Genomic DNA, 14,427 nt, shown 5'->3' with positions numbered 1-14,427 from the left:
TGCAATTCATGGCTACTGCGATTGCAATGCACGTACTAGCGTTTTACAGGATTATTTTTATTTAATTAGAAATGCACTCCGTACACCTTCAAACGCGTTGAAAGTGTTCTATCGCAAGTTTTCGCAAAATAATTTATACCCTACTTGAAAGCTCTTGTTTTTAGCTTTCGAATGAACTTATTCTCATCGCGGGCATTTGCGGGCTACTAATGTGTTAGGGTACTTTTATAAAAAATAATATGTTTTTTGAACAATTTTAACTTTAATTCACTTTGTATGAATATAATGAAAATTTTTATTCAACTCAGGTGTGCTTTATGTATATACAAACAACTTCTCTAAAGATATCATTGCAGCTTAAGCTCTCTTTAAATTCATGGATAGCTTGTGAAAAATGGATCGTAAATTTTAATTTTCTTGAAAAATCATGTCCACGATCCACTCAAGGAGCTGCAAAAAATTCAAATTTCAATGAATCTGCTTCAAACTTTGGATATGAACAGCAAAAGTGTTGAGGAAATCGGGAAAAATATTACTGTTCGGATAAAACAACTTTGATTTTTGAGGTTTTGGCTGCCCTCGGACCATTGTGCGGTAGTCCAAAGACATCGGGAGCACATTATTAGCGCGTGCATGCACACTGGTTCAGGAAGCTAATTTAGGCGGACATGAGGTTTTCGTCAAGATTTATTGATTTTAGAGCCATAGTTTCTTCTGAGAATATGTTCAGAATTTTCAGTACTACAAAATGTACGGATCAAAATTTTTTTACGGTGATCGCAAGAGTGACGTATACGCCAACTTTTTTATTTTAACGAATCGTAAGTTGGTATGTTCAGCAAAGTTGTAGCAAATGATCATAGAAACAACTTTACCTAACAAGCTTTTTCTCGATTTTGCCTAAGAGCCGAGATAATTAAGTATTTTTAATAAAAAAACGTTTTTTGCTCTTAAGTGTTTTATTTTTTAGTTTTATTGGCCTACTATGTTCTACAAAGTTTTTATACTTATCATTTGCTACAACTTTGCTGAACATACCAAAGTTGTATTTCTTATGGTTTTCATGTTATTTGAGTTTTTCATCTTAAAATTAGCTATTTTGTATGCCTTGTATCTCAACTATGAGCACCTCAAAACAATATATCTTTCCACCAAATGATTTTGCAGTCTTTCAAGTACCTGTGAGCAAAAATTGGAGAAGATGATATTTTTCTATCTAGTTTAAAATCGATTTTATTAATAGACGATATGAGATAAATCCATATTTATTGAATATTCATACATGTTCAACTCACAAAAGTCATGGCTACCTAAGCATATCAAACCAAAGGTAATACGTGTATTTATATAGTAATATAAAGTACATGGTTTTTCAGTTGTTTTCGATTAACTTGGAAGCTTCTGCAAGAAATTCATCGTCTTTTCCTCTACCAGTATTTAATCTATTCCTAAACAAGATCATCGGGTTGGAAGTCAACATAAGCCGTATAAAATACATATACAAAATTTACAGTCCGATTGAATTCTGTGGCATGATTTTCCCAGAATTAATTATAATTTTAACCGCATATTCTCCGGTGCACTGCTTCTTCTTCTTCTTCTTCTTCTTCTTGGCGACGGCAGCGGTGATGGCTTTGGCTTCAGACGGCATCTTCTCTCGCTCGCTCGACAGTTTGATTTCAGCGAAGCAAGAAAAACGGGGAGGTTCTTTGCTATCGATGTCTGTGCCTGAGAAGTACGCCCGGTCAGAGCAAGCCGATGTGTTGCCTGCTGAGATGCGATCCAATCGGAGAGTGAAAAGCAAATGACGTCATTTTTTCTCTAGCACCGCTATTTATAGATATGCTTGAAATCAACGTTCTCTTTTAAAACAGTTATTAAACTATTTGGACAGGTATGTGAGATTCAGTAAGTAAACGACATGAACCTTTGATGTCTTGTCTTTCGATTGAGGTGCTAACTATGAAATTTCGTTAAGCCAGCAAAAAGTTATTAACGTTTAAAATATTTCATGCCAACGTAACGCTCTTGATTTTGGAATTCCAATTTCACTCCTGTATAGAGAAGAAAGAAGTAATTCTACGTCAAAAAAGCAAACACCTCCTTGATTTATCCCAATATATGAAGGATAAAAGGAAATATGCCTACCATATGTTGGACATGTTTATACAGTGAATAGAAAATCCGCAACAATATGCACACTTCTTCTAATCTTTATAAGCTTACATTTTTATGTTTGATCACTGCAATGATTACAACCAAGATTTTTAGAAGTTTGTTTATGCCTGCTTGTATTATGTGGTGCAGTAATATGCCCTTATGATAATGAACTCGAGATATCAATGAATGATTTCAAATGAAATTGATTCGTTGATGCATTTTGTTTCTTGACATTATAGTTTCCAATGTTTCCAGTACAGTATTCTATCAGAATTCTATCCCTTGTAAACTTCATTCCCATCGGCGCAAACGATTATAACAGGATCTCATCTAAAATATCTTATGGCAACACTGTCAGCCTCAATGTTTTAGGATAATTCTCTCTCCCAGAGAGCAAACATGAGCGTTTGTAAAAACACATACAAAATTTGCCTAAACGCTCGCTTTTGAAGGGAGCAGTTCTAACGACAGCTTTGAGCTATCGTGTCGATAATTATTTGTTTATTTGGAGCAGGGATTTGAATATAACAGTTGAAGGGAAGGATACGATCCATAAGGTCTAGCGAAACCAAATGCTCACTTCACGTGTAAATGTTTGTGCTACAATCCCACGATTCAAAATAAAGCCAAAGATTAACGATCGCATTGGTTAATTGATTTTGATGTTATTCATTGCATGTGCCGATATGTTGTGCGTTCATTTGTACTTCATTTCGATAGTGTTCATTGGGAGAGTTATAATTCGATTAAAAGTAAAAAGCTGTCAAGGGAATGAACAGATTTGTCAAAATGAGGCCGAATGAATGATGAAAAAGAAAAAGACACCGACACGTTAATGAACCAATGCACGAGTTTATAAACTATTATAGTATACTAATGATCAACTGGTGAACATATTTTTTTCACTTGTTGATACTTCCAAACAATCGGGTTACCAGGCTATGTCTTGATCGGGTTACTGAGATAGCATATTGGTTAATCGATTACTCGATCTCCAACAAAAAGTGAACCTGTGCATAGGTCCATACTTCCAGTTGACGATTTGCCCTTCGAAGGAAGCTACATACTAGACAACGGACTAACATGCAACGCCCAGTGGCACAACCGAAATACGTTCCTGACGAAAAGTATTCCGGACTGAAGCGGGAATCGAACCCACACATCTTGACTCGATGCGGCTAAATGCTTGGTAACACTAACCGCACGGTTACGGAGCCCGCAATGATTTTTTCCATGCCTGGTCCTTGGTTTTAAACTTGGTAATTTTTACTTTCAAGAATGGTGCCATAGTAGTAGAATTGAATGCACAAATAATTATGCAATTAATCTGTTGTTGTTGTTTTTTTTTTATTTAACACTCTGACATATTGGGTGATATGAATAAAAAACTTTGAACTTTACTACATGTAGCATCTACTCAAAAACAAAATCCACAAAGTTTACTACACTTTTGGTATGAATAAAAAACTTTTCGAACATGTAGTACTTACTACTTTCGAACATGAGCAGTGACTGAAGCTACACGTTAAGAAATTTCCATTCAGAGAGCAGAGTGATTCTGCACGTAAAGAACAATCTATTCAGAGTGACGCTTAAAATTAATACAATCATGCATATGAAGAAAATGCATGGAATCTAATCGATTACGCGACAATTTGCACAAATCGTGAAGGTGCTGTTATTTGACAAGATTTGTAGTGTAATTTTGCGATTAGTCTGGTATTCTCTTTATGTCTATGATTTTATGATGATGGTACATCAAAAAATTTTCTGGCTGGTTTTCGGCCTTCGCCAACGCCAGTGATTGATGATTTTTTAAATACTAGCTTAACATCTATGAAAAGATCTTGAGATTACAGCTATCAAATTTGGAACCACATATTTTCTAGCACCAGTACTGAGATTCTGGTGAAATTGCGGTAGAATTTTGATGCTCCCCGTGTGTTTTCTTAACAGCATGTTGAATTCCGGAAGTTCTAAGTGTTCCTGTGATATTCTCGTTATTTTGGTGGGGCTTCTGATAGTATCCTTGGAATGTCTAGAACTTAGAATGTCGAGATTTTTATGGGAATTGTAGTGATTCCATTGGTAGTTGTTAGAATTCAATGCGGATCTCCCCTAAAACACCAGCGTTTCTTTTGAAATTATTAAAATTCTTATCGATTTCACAAAAAAATCTCATTGAAATCCATAAAATATTTACCGACATTCAAAACGTTTATATTAAAGCTTTGCTTTGAAATTCCAACGGAACTGGAGATCAACGGAATCTTAAAGGTTTTTACAATAATAGGGTAACGACTGTTTATTTCGTTCTTAAACGCTAACAGTTGGCGCCAGCGGCAAAAAGAACAGGCAACAACCTTTCGAACATTCAGCTTCTTTCACTGGCCGCCGAGCTACGACACTGTTGTTTGTATTACTCCCACTGATCGCGCTACGCTGGATTCTCAAATTTCTCAAACTTTCAACACAAGCGCATGGAAGAATGGTAGTCGGAGAACTGTCAAAACGTATGGAAAAAAATGAAAAACGTAAATTACTTGCAATTAGGAAACTGGATCAAAAAAGTAGTGATTAGAAATCAAGTGTAATGTGAATACATAACTTTTTGTGTTTAGTTCATCTCCCGTGGTGCTTTCTTTGCTTCAGGATTTCGTTTTCACTACCACTGAAAAAGAGCCATCTATTGCCTTTTCAGTTTTGAATATCGCCCTATTACAAAGATTGATTTTCAGAATTACAAATATTCACACAATAATTCGAGGGAATCCCACCGCAATCTCATAGATTCTTACAGAAATACCGTCTCAAAGATACCCACAGTATTCCAAGAGATTAATAGTCGGAATCCCATTCCCACCCCAAGTCTAGAGTTTTCACCAGATTCCTAATATTTCCGCAATATTCCTAGAATGGTATTTAAACTTCCAGAACTATCATAAAAAATCCGACATCCCTATCGGAATCTCAAAGTTCCTACAGGAATTCCGGAATTAAGGAAATCTGAGATGTCAGAATTTACGCGTAAAATTTAGAATTACATTATAAATATCTGAATTCCTACCGACATCCTAAAATTCCTAGAAAATAACATAATTATCGTAATGCCAGAATTCACACGGATATTACAAATTGCTACTGCCGGTAATCTTACCGGAATCTCAGCATTGGCGGGGCGAATGTTTTCGTAACCTCAGAATTCCTAAGCAAAACTCAAAATACCTTCCGAAATATCAAAACTCATATCGTTTTCCCATGATTTTTACTCAAAAGTAAATTATTCCATTCAATTCCGCAGTCTCAAAGCATGTGTAGCAACCTCTGAAGCTAACTACCAGTAGCTTTGTAGTAAATTCTACCTTTATTCATAGCAATGCGTTGTTTGTAGTATGTTCGAAAGGTGTAGAAAGGAAAATGACACAAACATGTTCCACTCGTGTTCCACATATAGCGTTTACTACCGAGAATGTAGTAAACTCAACTTTACTACATTTTATTCATACGGCCCATTATTTTGAACTGTAACGCTGATCACAGTGTATGCACATGAAGAATAGGCGCAGCATTATTAGTGAAGAGATGTACTGCCCATACTCGCTTAACAGTCCCATATTATATACGAGTATGGGCAGTGTAAGCCATAGTTTTTTTTATCACGTTTAAGTGTATGGGTGCCTTTGTGTAGATGTGGTTGTGAAGGTCTGATAAGTGTGTGCAAGTTTTTTTCAGTTTCTCAGAGGAAAACAAAAACAGACTGTCTCAATAACATTCAGGACTTCACATCGAGACTGTGTATGACGAGACAATGAGAGGGTGAATTTTAAAACTAAATCAATTTTAAAAGACAATTTACACCGTCTTCAGCCAATGGCTGCACACACGGAGAACAAAATATAGTGTTCGTAATCATTTTTCCGGTCTGGTTAACTATATTCTAAGGTTAAATATAGTTGATTAGACAGTATATTGACTTCGCAGCACCAATCTGGAGTTCGCCGGTTGGACTTCCGAAGCGAAGTTTTGAACGAACTAACTGTCATTGCTCTGCCGGCTCGGCTTTTATCTCGACTGTTTTAGAAAACTGTCCAACATCACGTCGACGGAAGAAGTTTCACCACAACGGAGGATTTGTCAGTTCGAGCGCGCCAAAATCCTTCCGATTGAAAATGTGTTGGCGGTGCTTAAGGTGCGACTGTTTGCTATCCATAAATGATGATCAATTTTGTATTTTTGGGGATGTGATATCGGTTCTACCGGACAGAGATGAACTGAAAGTGTATCAACATGCCTGTTGTTAGCAAGCATATGATCCGATAGATCGCCGAATGACCGATATGATATAAAACAAATATTTTCTTTTCAACGATAGTTTGAACATAGATTGTTCATTAGAGTGATGCAAATTTTGAAATGTTGGCTCCCCTATGCTTAAACGATTTATATTATGGTAAATAGCATCCTCCCAAAGTTTGAAATGATTCGGAAGAAATTTGACTGTGCACAAGCCATTTGAAGTTAGTATGGAGATTACTATGGAAAACGCCAACTTTTTGTGTACACGCCTCTATCTCTTCGACATAATATTTTATGGAAAAGTGAACAATCTCTGCTCATGTGAAATCCTTTCAGCTACAACTTTGCTGAAGACCACATTTTGGTAGGACTTAAGGATAAATTGCTATTCCTAATCATAAACTAGGTTTGCATTTTGCATGCTTAACCAACTGCTCGGCAGGCAACAGTGGTGCTCCTGGCGGGTAGAATAGATCAAAGTAATCCAGGCTACTATGCTCTACAGCAAAACAGCAGTGTTGCTCTGAAAGTAATTGAATGATCATCTCAGCACGATTTACTCTTTGTTATCAATAACAACAAATTATCCTTAAGTCTCACCAAAATGTTGTCTTCGGCAAAGTTGTAGCTGGGAAGATTTCACATGAGTTTGTTCACTTTTCCATAACTTATTATTACGAGCGGTTAGAGGACTGAACACAAAAGGTTGGTCTTTTCCATAGTAATTTCCATAGAAACTTCAAATGGCCTGTGCACAACCAAATTTCTTCCAAATCACTTCAAATTTTGGGAGAATGATTTTCATCATAATTGACACCGTTTTAGCATAGGGGAGCAGAAACTTCAAAATTTGCATCAGTCTATTGTTCATGGATCTATGAGCCTATCGTGTATTAACTTAAGACTAAGTAGTCCGTCATTCGTTTTGGCAACAATGATGACTTTTCAGCATGCATTTCAAAGTGATAAAACTCAGTCTTGATAGTTTATATTGACTTGAAAAAGAATCACTGTACGCGCTAACATGCATAAAGTATGCTGATACTTTTTTAGCTATGTCAGTGCAAAACCAACTGATTTTCTTTGATTCGAAATCGTGAGATGAATTAGCAACAATCATTAACGACGCGTACAAATTTCAATGACGGCCTACTTCGCCTTAAGTTCGTTGATAAAGAAGAAGAAATTGAGCGAAGTTCTTTTTCTGAATTTTATCGGGATGCACAATATTGTTAAAAACAACTATACCGTATAGTTGTTAACAACTATATATTTTATTGAATTTACATACGCCAAACGTCAAAATTCAACTATAATTTACTTGACTCAAAGTAAATTTAATTGAGTTTATAATATGTTGCAATGTTTACCAGCATTTTGTTCTGCTTTATCAATATATCTGAAAAGATTCGCTGCTGCTTTATCGATCTAAAAAAAACATTGCAACAATCAAACAATGCGCGTCGGCAAACTTGATACGTGGTCCCCTGAGTGAGAGGTGGTCATCTTATCAACTACACTAATCCTTACAAGTTAAAAGTAAGTAGATTTGTGAGCATGACTTGAAGTCTAGAGATGTGAATGTTTTCGGATAGTGGTAATTATTCTAGTTATAATTGATATAGGTACAAGTGGATAGCTGAATCAATGAAACAATTTTTCAAACTATCGTCCGGATAGCATCATTATTCGAAACAATGAACGATTCCGATTCTGACGTTCCGATTGATATTGAGTCGGAAGCGGAAGTGGCCCTGGCTGGTCTCCTACCGGAGAAATCTGAGGCGAGATACGAAGAAGCTTTCAAGCGTTTCAACGAGTGGTGTATCAAAAACAAGATCGGTAAGATTGATGAAAAGTGCATGAAATGGAGCACCAGAAGCCCTGAGTTTATGAATGGAGAAATGCGCGAAGAGTGAAACCAAATCTACCTGTCAAACTGTCAAACCGTCTACCTATCGAGCAAACCAGCAAAACAGATAGGGGCTATTTTCAAAGCCGAAGAAGAACAACCATTCAAAGAAGTCTCTTCGCGCAACTCTCCATTTATAGACTCTGCAGAAGCCATCAACGAAATGGACGCGATTTTCAGTGCTATAAAGTACAATACGTCTAAAAGGCGTTTTGAACTTTGTGTCACGTTTGCCTCGCCCGCGTTTTTTTTCGAATCCGCAGGTAAAAATTAGATTCGGCGGATGGTGCTTCGCCACGTGCAAATGTTGTGTGGAAAGTTTTTTTTTAAGTGATATGTGTTTTTTATCGGAGATTATACCTGAAGATGTTTTGTGAAGTTTTTTACTTTTATTCGATTTGCCTGCGTTTTGCTCGAGAGTGCTCTGTGATGGCACCATCAATCGCGACTCGTTTTTTATCTCCCGTGCTTATTGATTCAAAAATTGAATGTGGTTCGTGAATACTCGGCTCGGGATGGATTAAGAATTGTTGTGCGTGGATTGCGGAGGATTTTCGAAAAAGGAATTTGGTGAGTTTGTTCTGATCAGCAGCGCATAATCACAATGCGTAAATACTAACCATTTGTCGGCCAGAACGTCTACCGAACGTATCCTATGGCACTACCCTTTCCATCAACATTCCACAACTTCCCGTAACACCTATGAGAGGTCTTAGAGTTCTCTGCATCTTTCTTAAGTAGGTGTTCAATCAATCATCCTTTCCCATTCCCCAGCTTTCGCAAGGACGTGGCCAGGACTGCTCTCGATTATTGGAGGATGCGTCAATCTTGTCTAAGAGTAAGAGGTTAGTCCTCTACTTTTCTACCTCTGACTTTGGTAACGGACGGGAAGGAGGCAACCCTCATACAATGGTCTAGGACTCACCTACGAATTTGTGCGAAATGCTTAATGCTAATGCTAATGCTAAGTAGATAGCTGAATCAATGAAGTGTGTGTATTTGATTTAACGCTAATTCAGTGTTGGCGTAAGTTAATTTTACTTCGAAACAACTAACTGTGCGTAAGTAAAAGTAATTAACGAGATAGTAATCTCTACATAAAGAAATTCTTCTGCGTGCAGACTAAACAATCACGAACATTGGGCAACGGACAACTCGGAACACCCAGTAGCCCAGTGATGAATTTTTCGTTTGTCGAAAAGTTACCATAGACTGGAGCGGAAATCACACCCATGCCTCGTGGCGCAATATGTTGAAGTTATAAGTAATATGAACATGTTTTTAAGTTTACTATCTCCATGATCTTTGTCTAACCATGATCGCTTTTTATGTGCAGTTTGTTCCCACTCGATTCAACCGCTTCGATAGCCGAGAGGTAAGCGTTCGCGGTTGACAATCGCTAGGTCCTTAGTTCGATTCTCGCCTACTGCAAGTTTTTAACCATGGTAAAATGGAATGCACCAAATATTTGAAATAAATTCGAGTTTAGTTTACACAAACCAAGTGGGATTGTTTATTTTATTGAACTTTTTGATATAGTATTTTAACTGCAACACTGTTCTCAGTGTTCTCAAAGGTTGTTATTTTCAAACAATATGTTACAAGGTTTAAAAATCTACTATATATACAAATCAACACCTCACAGTAGACGGGGTTGGTGGTCCAATGGCTACCGCTTCTGCTTTATAAGCAGAAGGTCATGGGTTCAATCTCAGGCCCGTCCCTTTCCTCGTACTTCGTTATTGTAACTATCACTTGCCTCTGTCTTACACTCTTAATATATCACAATTGATCTATCACAGTTCATAGCATTTGCTAGAACCCGAAACAGACAGAAAAAAACCGTTTCCCTACGCCTTGCATTCTTCTATCATTATAGTACGCGTTTCCTTACGCCTGATACATAGGCAGTGTGCTAACCAAACAGCAAGCCTCTCTGTCATAAAGATTACTGCCCCTCTACACCCTTCCTGCATGAACTGGCGTAGACGCAGTGGTATATCGGTCTACTGCGGGAGCTAGTTGAATGCATCATTAATTCCTCCCCCTTCCCCTCATTGGTCTGCATTTTGACGTGGCAGGCGCCATTATCGCCAAAGTAGAGGATCTCTTATACACTGAGGGTGTCTGTTAGTCCCAAGCAGTCATCTGGTTGGTTCCTTGTGTAAGCGCAGCTGATCTGGTGATACTGGAGTAGCATCCACGGGCGACCAATCAAGCTCAAGCTCAAGCTCATACAAATCAACACCTCACAGATATCTTTTGATCAAATAGATGTAGGAAGCCAAACATACTAATATCTATAATAGCAGAGCCGTTTTATTCTAACTACTTATACTTACATTGATTCTAGAATCACTTCCCCCAACTACGGATATTCCTAGTGGACTTTTGTCAGTGACAATTTCTATAGTTGAATTTTCGTTAGATATAACCTCAGCTTTTGATGGATCGATAATCTCTTTTACTGGAGATGCTTGAGGTTTCGGTGTCACCGGTCTACTTAATGCTGTTGCATCATTCATTAGAATTGGCGAACTTTTACCTGACGCTGTGTTAGGTTGCTTAGGATCCAAGTGGTTAGAGTTAGCATCTGTTGCTTCTTTACCTTTGTTAGGGTTACAAATTTTCAAGGTAATAACTCCTTCAGTTTTTTTCAATAAAGATGCAGCTGCTTCGTAACTGCACCCCAGTAGAGAATCTTTATTTACTGATAGTATCATTTCACCAATGTTTAGTCCAGCCTAAAAAAAAAGAAAATTAGATTATCAGAACTATTCTTTATAGATAGCTATTTTCCTGAAAAAATGATACACACTCAATCACGATTTGCTTGTTCGGTATTTTTTTATACTGGGTACGAATTATAAATCATAAAAAGTAATAATTATAATAATTTTTACTTTTTACTGAACTACGGTAGCTGTAATACCCAATTTTGCAACATTACCGAACAGGCCGAATAGTCAGTAAAACAATTACCGACTATTGGCCTATGCACGGGTTCACTATTTGACGTTTTAGTGGTGCCGTGTTATTTATGGGACCATGGCAACCAGTGAATTCGGCACCGCTCAAACGTCAAATTAGTGAACTCGTGCATCGGTTCATGGACTAATGCACGAGTTCATTGATTTGACGTTTGAGCGGTGGCAAGATGCACCACCAAGGGTTTGCTGGTTCGAAAGAAAGGCCGATCTCAAATACTTGTCTCTACTCCCGCTGACTCAGAGAATTCATTTTTTCTATCACTTTATTCCGTTATGCACAACTATTGGAAAGATAGCACTATGTCACACAGTCTGCATGACTTAAAACCGACAACTGATAGCTTCTTCTCAGTGTGGATAAATCATATAGGTACATATTAAGTTATTTGAAAAAAAAAATATTGACACTGTACTGTCAAGTTAAAAATAGCTCTGTCCCGGATAATCCGGGACGTCTGGTCACTTTATAACAACGTGAAACACTCATTCTACTACTGAAATTTAAGATGGCCACCGGAATTTCAATAATAATAATACTCTTAATCTTCACTCAACACGAAGGAAACACCAACGGTTGAAAACTTGTTTCTTTGTTGTACAAGAAATGGGGTCATGCACAAATTACGTCACGCTTCAAGCGTGCCAAGCCTTACAAAAATTTCGGAAGACTCATACAAAAAACGTGACAAAGGGGGACGGGGAGCAAAAGTTGAAATTTATAGTGACATATTTTGTGTACCATCCCAATGATGTTTGCATTGATTGCACTCGCCGTATACGTCAAAATCGTAGAACATGGTTTATGAATATTTTTGATGATGATGAACATTGTTGCAGCCTATCTTACTCAGTTTTTTCTCAGCTTTAAGATAGTAAATTCAAAACGAGCGGTGCGCTAATGGTGAAAAAACGGTTCAAGATGGTGGCCAAATTCAAAATGGTCGCTTTATCCTTTCTCTGTTCAATCCCGACCAGAACCACATAACAAGATCATAACACATTCCTATCAACAGCAGTTAAAAATAACAGAATTTGAGATAATTTTGTTATTAAGATGGCTTTGTTCTCAACTTAATATATTTTTGGTTACACATTTGTAACAACATTTCTTATATATTTGGCATCGCATTTGTAGATTTGTTACAAATGACATCCGATGTCAAGAATAATAACAAAATTTGTAATAATTTTGTTATTTTGTAACACCCTCGCAACACATTCTGTAATAATTTTGTTATAATAATAATAAGATTTGTTTTACTTTAGTTTTGTTTGGCACAAATTTTGTAAGATTTTTTGTTATTTTAACTACTAACAAATCTCAAATAATTAATTAATTGCTCTCCCGTGAGAGCAAACTCATTAGAGATCTGCTTCGAAAATCTCACGCTTGAGATTTTGATGCAAAATCAACTCAATCAACTCAAACCGTAAAATAGGATTCAGTCGCAAAACCCGGCAAAAACTCGTGAAATCCGAGTATTGTTGTTTACGTTAGAAAGGATTACTATAATTTTACCAGACTAACACGAAATTATTGCCGTGTTTGAGTAAACTGTGGAAATACGAGATAATGAGTGAAAATGGTGAGCCAACACATCCAAGATTTTTTGAGTGCTGAGTTGGGTGATTGACACTCACGCATGAAAAATCTCAAGCGTGAGTTGTGAGAAATTGAGTTTTTCACAACACTGCTACTAACGGTACATGTTTTATAACAACTGGTGATATAAAAACATCATATCAGGGGAACACATTCTGTTATAATCTTGTTTCTTCCATCTGGTCGGGATGCCATTATGTTTGCTATGTGTTCCAAGGATAATATAAGACATATCACTATTTCTTCTGTTATAATCTTGTTTCTTCCATCTGGTCGGGATGCCATTATGTTTGCTATGTGTTCCAATGATAATATAAGACATATCACTATTTCTTCTAGTGATATGTCTCATATCTATAAAAACAAAAATCCGCAAACTGTTTAGGTAGCTAGCGTATGTGGGGTCTACCAATTTGAGGAACCGAAATGACCACATTGGAATTCTAACGATGTATGCCGATGGTGGCCTAGTTTCTACAAAATTTATGTCAGAGGAGATAAGAATGATGAAATTATCAGCTTTCGGCTCGTGCGTTGATTAGACAACACATTGTTAATTAGATGTAGAGCGTCAAAGATGAGCGTATTGAAAAACCTTTAATTGTGAATAACGCACTCAGCAGTGACTTGCGACCCTATGTTCCTTGGGTACTTTTTCATTAATCGTGGAGATCTATCTAGCCATCAACAATTTCACGCCACAATATTCGGTTCGTGGCCGCATCTCCCCATCCTCGGTTCTGCCCCATGCTCGCCAAATCAATACGCCCCAAGTAACCACTAGTCCGCCAATTCGCCTTTTGGGCCATATAGGGCTATAATAGGCTAATATAGGGCAAGTTAGCTGTATAGTAGGACTCTAGAGGATGCGGGCTCGAATATTTAGGTCGTTCAAATAGAACACAATCTTTTCCACGAGTGCTAACCGTTGTTTGTTTGCTTGTCTCGCAGGAAACCACATGTAAAGTCCACTCTCAAAATGCTTCACACAAAGCATCATCTATTCAATGCAGACGATAAACCCAATAAATAGACTTTATCGGAAACTTCTAGACGTATGTTTTTTGGAAACATATTGGAGAAGACTTCTGCATAATTTAGACCAAGCACAACTTTTCTTCAATAGCGGTGCTGAATTCACTCCATTCTATTGTCACGTAAATAACACGGCACCGCTAAAAAGTCAAATAGTGAACTCGTGCACCGGTCCATGGACCAATGCACGAGTTCACTAATTAATTCTGACTAATTCTGACTAACTAATTCTGATGGTGTTTTTATTTGTATTGATTTTTGAAGAAAAAAACAGAATCCAGAGGAGCAAAGCGTGAAGCATAAGAAACTGGAAAGCCAGTAAAAACGCTCTACAATTTTACTGACTAGGTTAGTAATTTCCATCAATCGAAACATATTTTGGTTTACTGTTTTTTTTTCAGTTATCGTAAAATTAAAGAAAAATCCGTAAT

The 14,427-nt window shown here is 37.2% G+C and overlaps 1 protein-coding gene across 6 annotated transcripts in view; it reads right to left on the bottom strand.

The window, feature by feature from the left end:
• Positions 1 to 14,427, bottom strand: part of LOC5569990 (inactivation-no-after-potential D protein) — a 298,943-nt gene that overhangs the window by 38,411 nt on the left and 246,105 nt on the right. For 4 of the 6 annotated variants that reach the window (XM_021844306.1, XM_021844307.1, XM_021844312.1 and 1 more), the window contains one exon: positions 10,711 to 11,112. The exons of 1 other annotated variant lie outside the window; for it this stretch is intronic. In XM_021844306.1, the coding sequence (XP_021699998.1) occupies positions 10,711 to 11,112 (402 nt within the window). Of the gene's footprint in view, positions 1 to 10,557; positions 10,628 to 10,710; positions 11,113 to 14,427 lie in introns of those variants that run through there. One more of the 6 variants, XM_021844310.1, reaches the window with a different exon arrangement.

This window comes from Aedes aegypti, chromosome 2 (assembly GCF_002204515.2).
Source record: "Aedes aegypti strain LVP_AGWG chromosome 2, AaegL5.0 Primary Assembly, whole genome shotgun sequence".
NCBI classification, from domain to species: domain Eukaryota; kingdom Metazoa; phylum Arthropoda; class Insecta; order Diptera; family Culicidae; genus Aedes; species Aedes aegypti.
The sequence above is the reverse complement of the archived record's forward strand: the minus strand, read 5'-3'. Positions and strand labels throughout refer to the sequence as shown.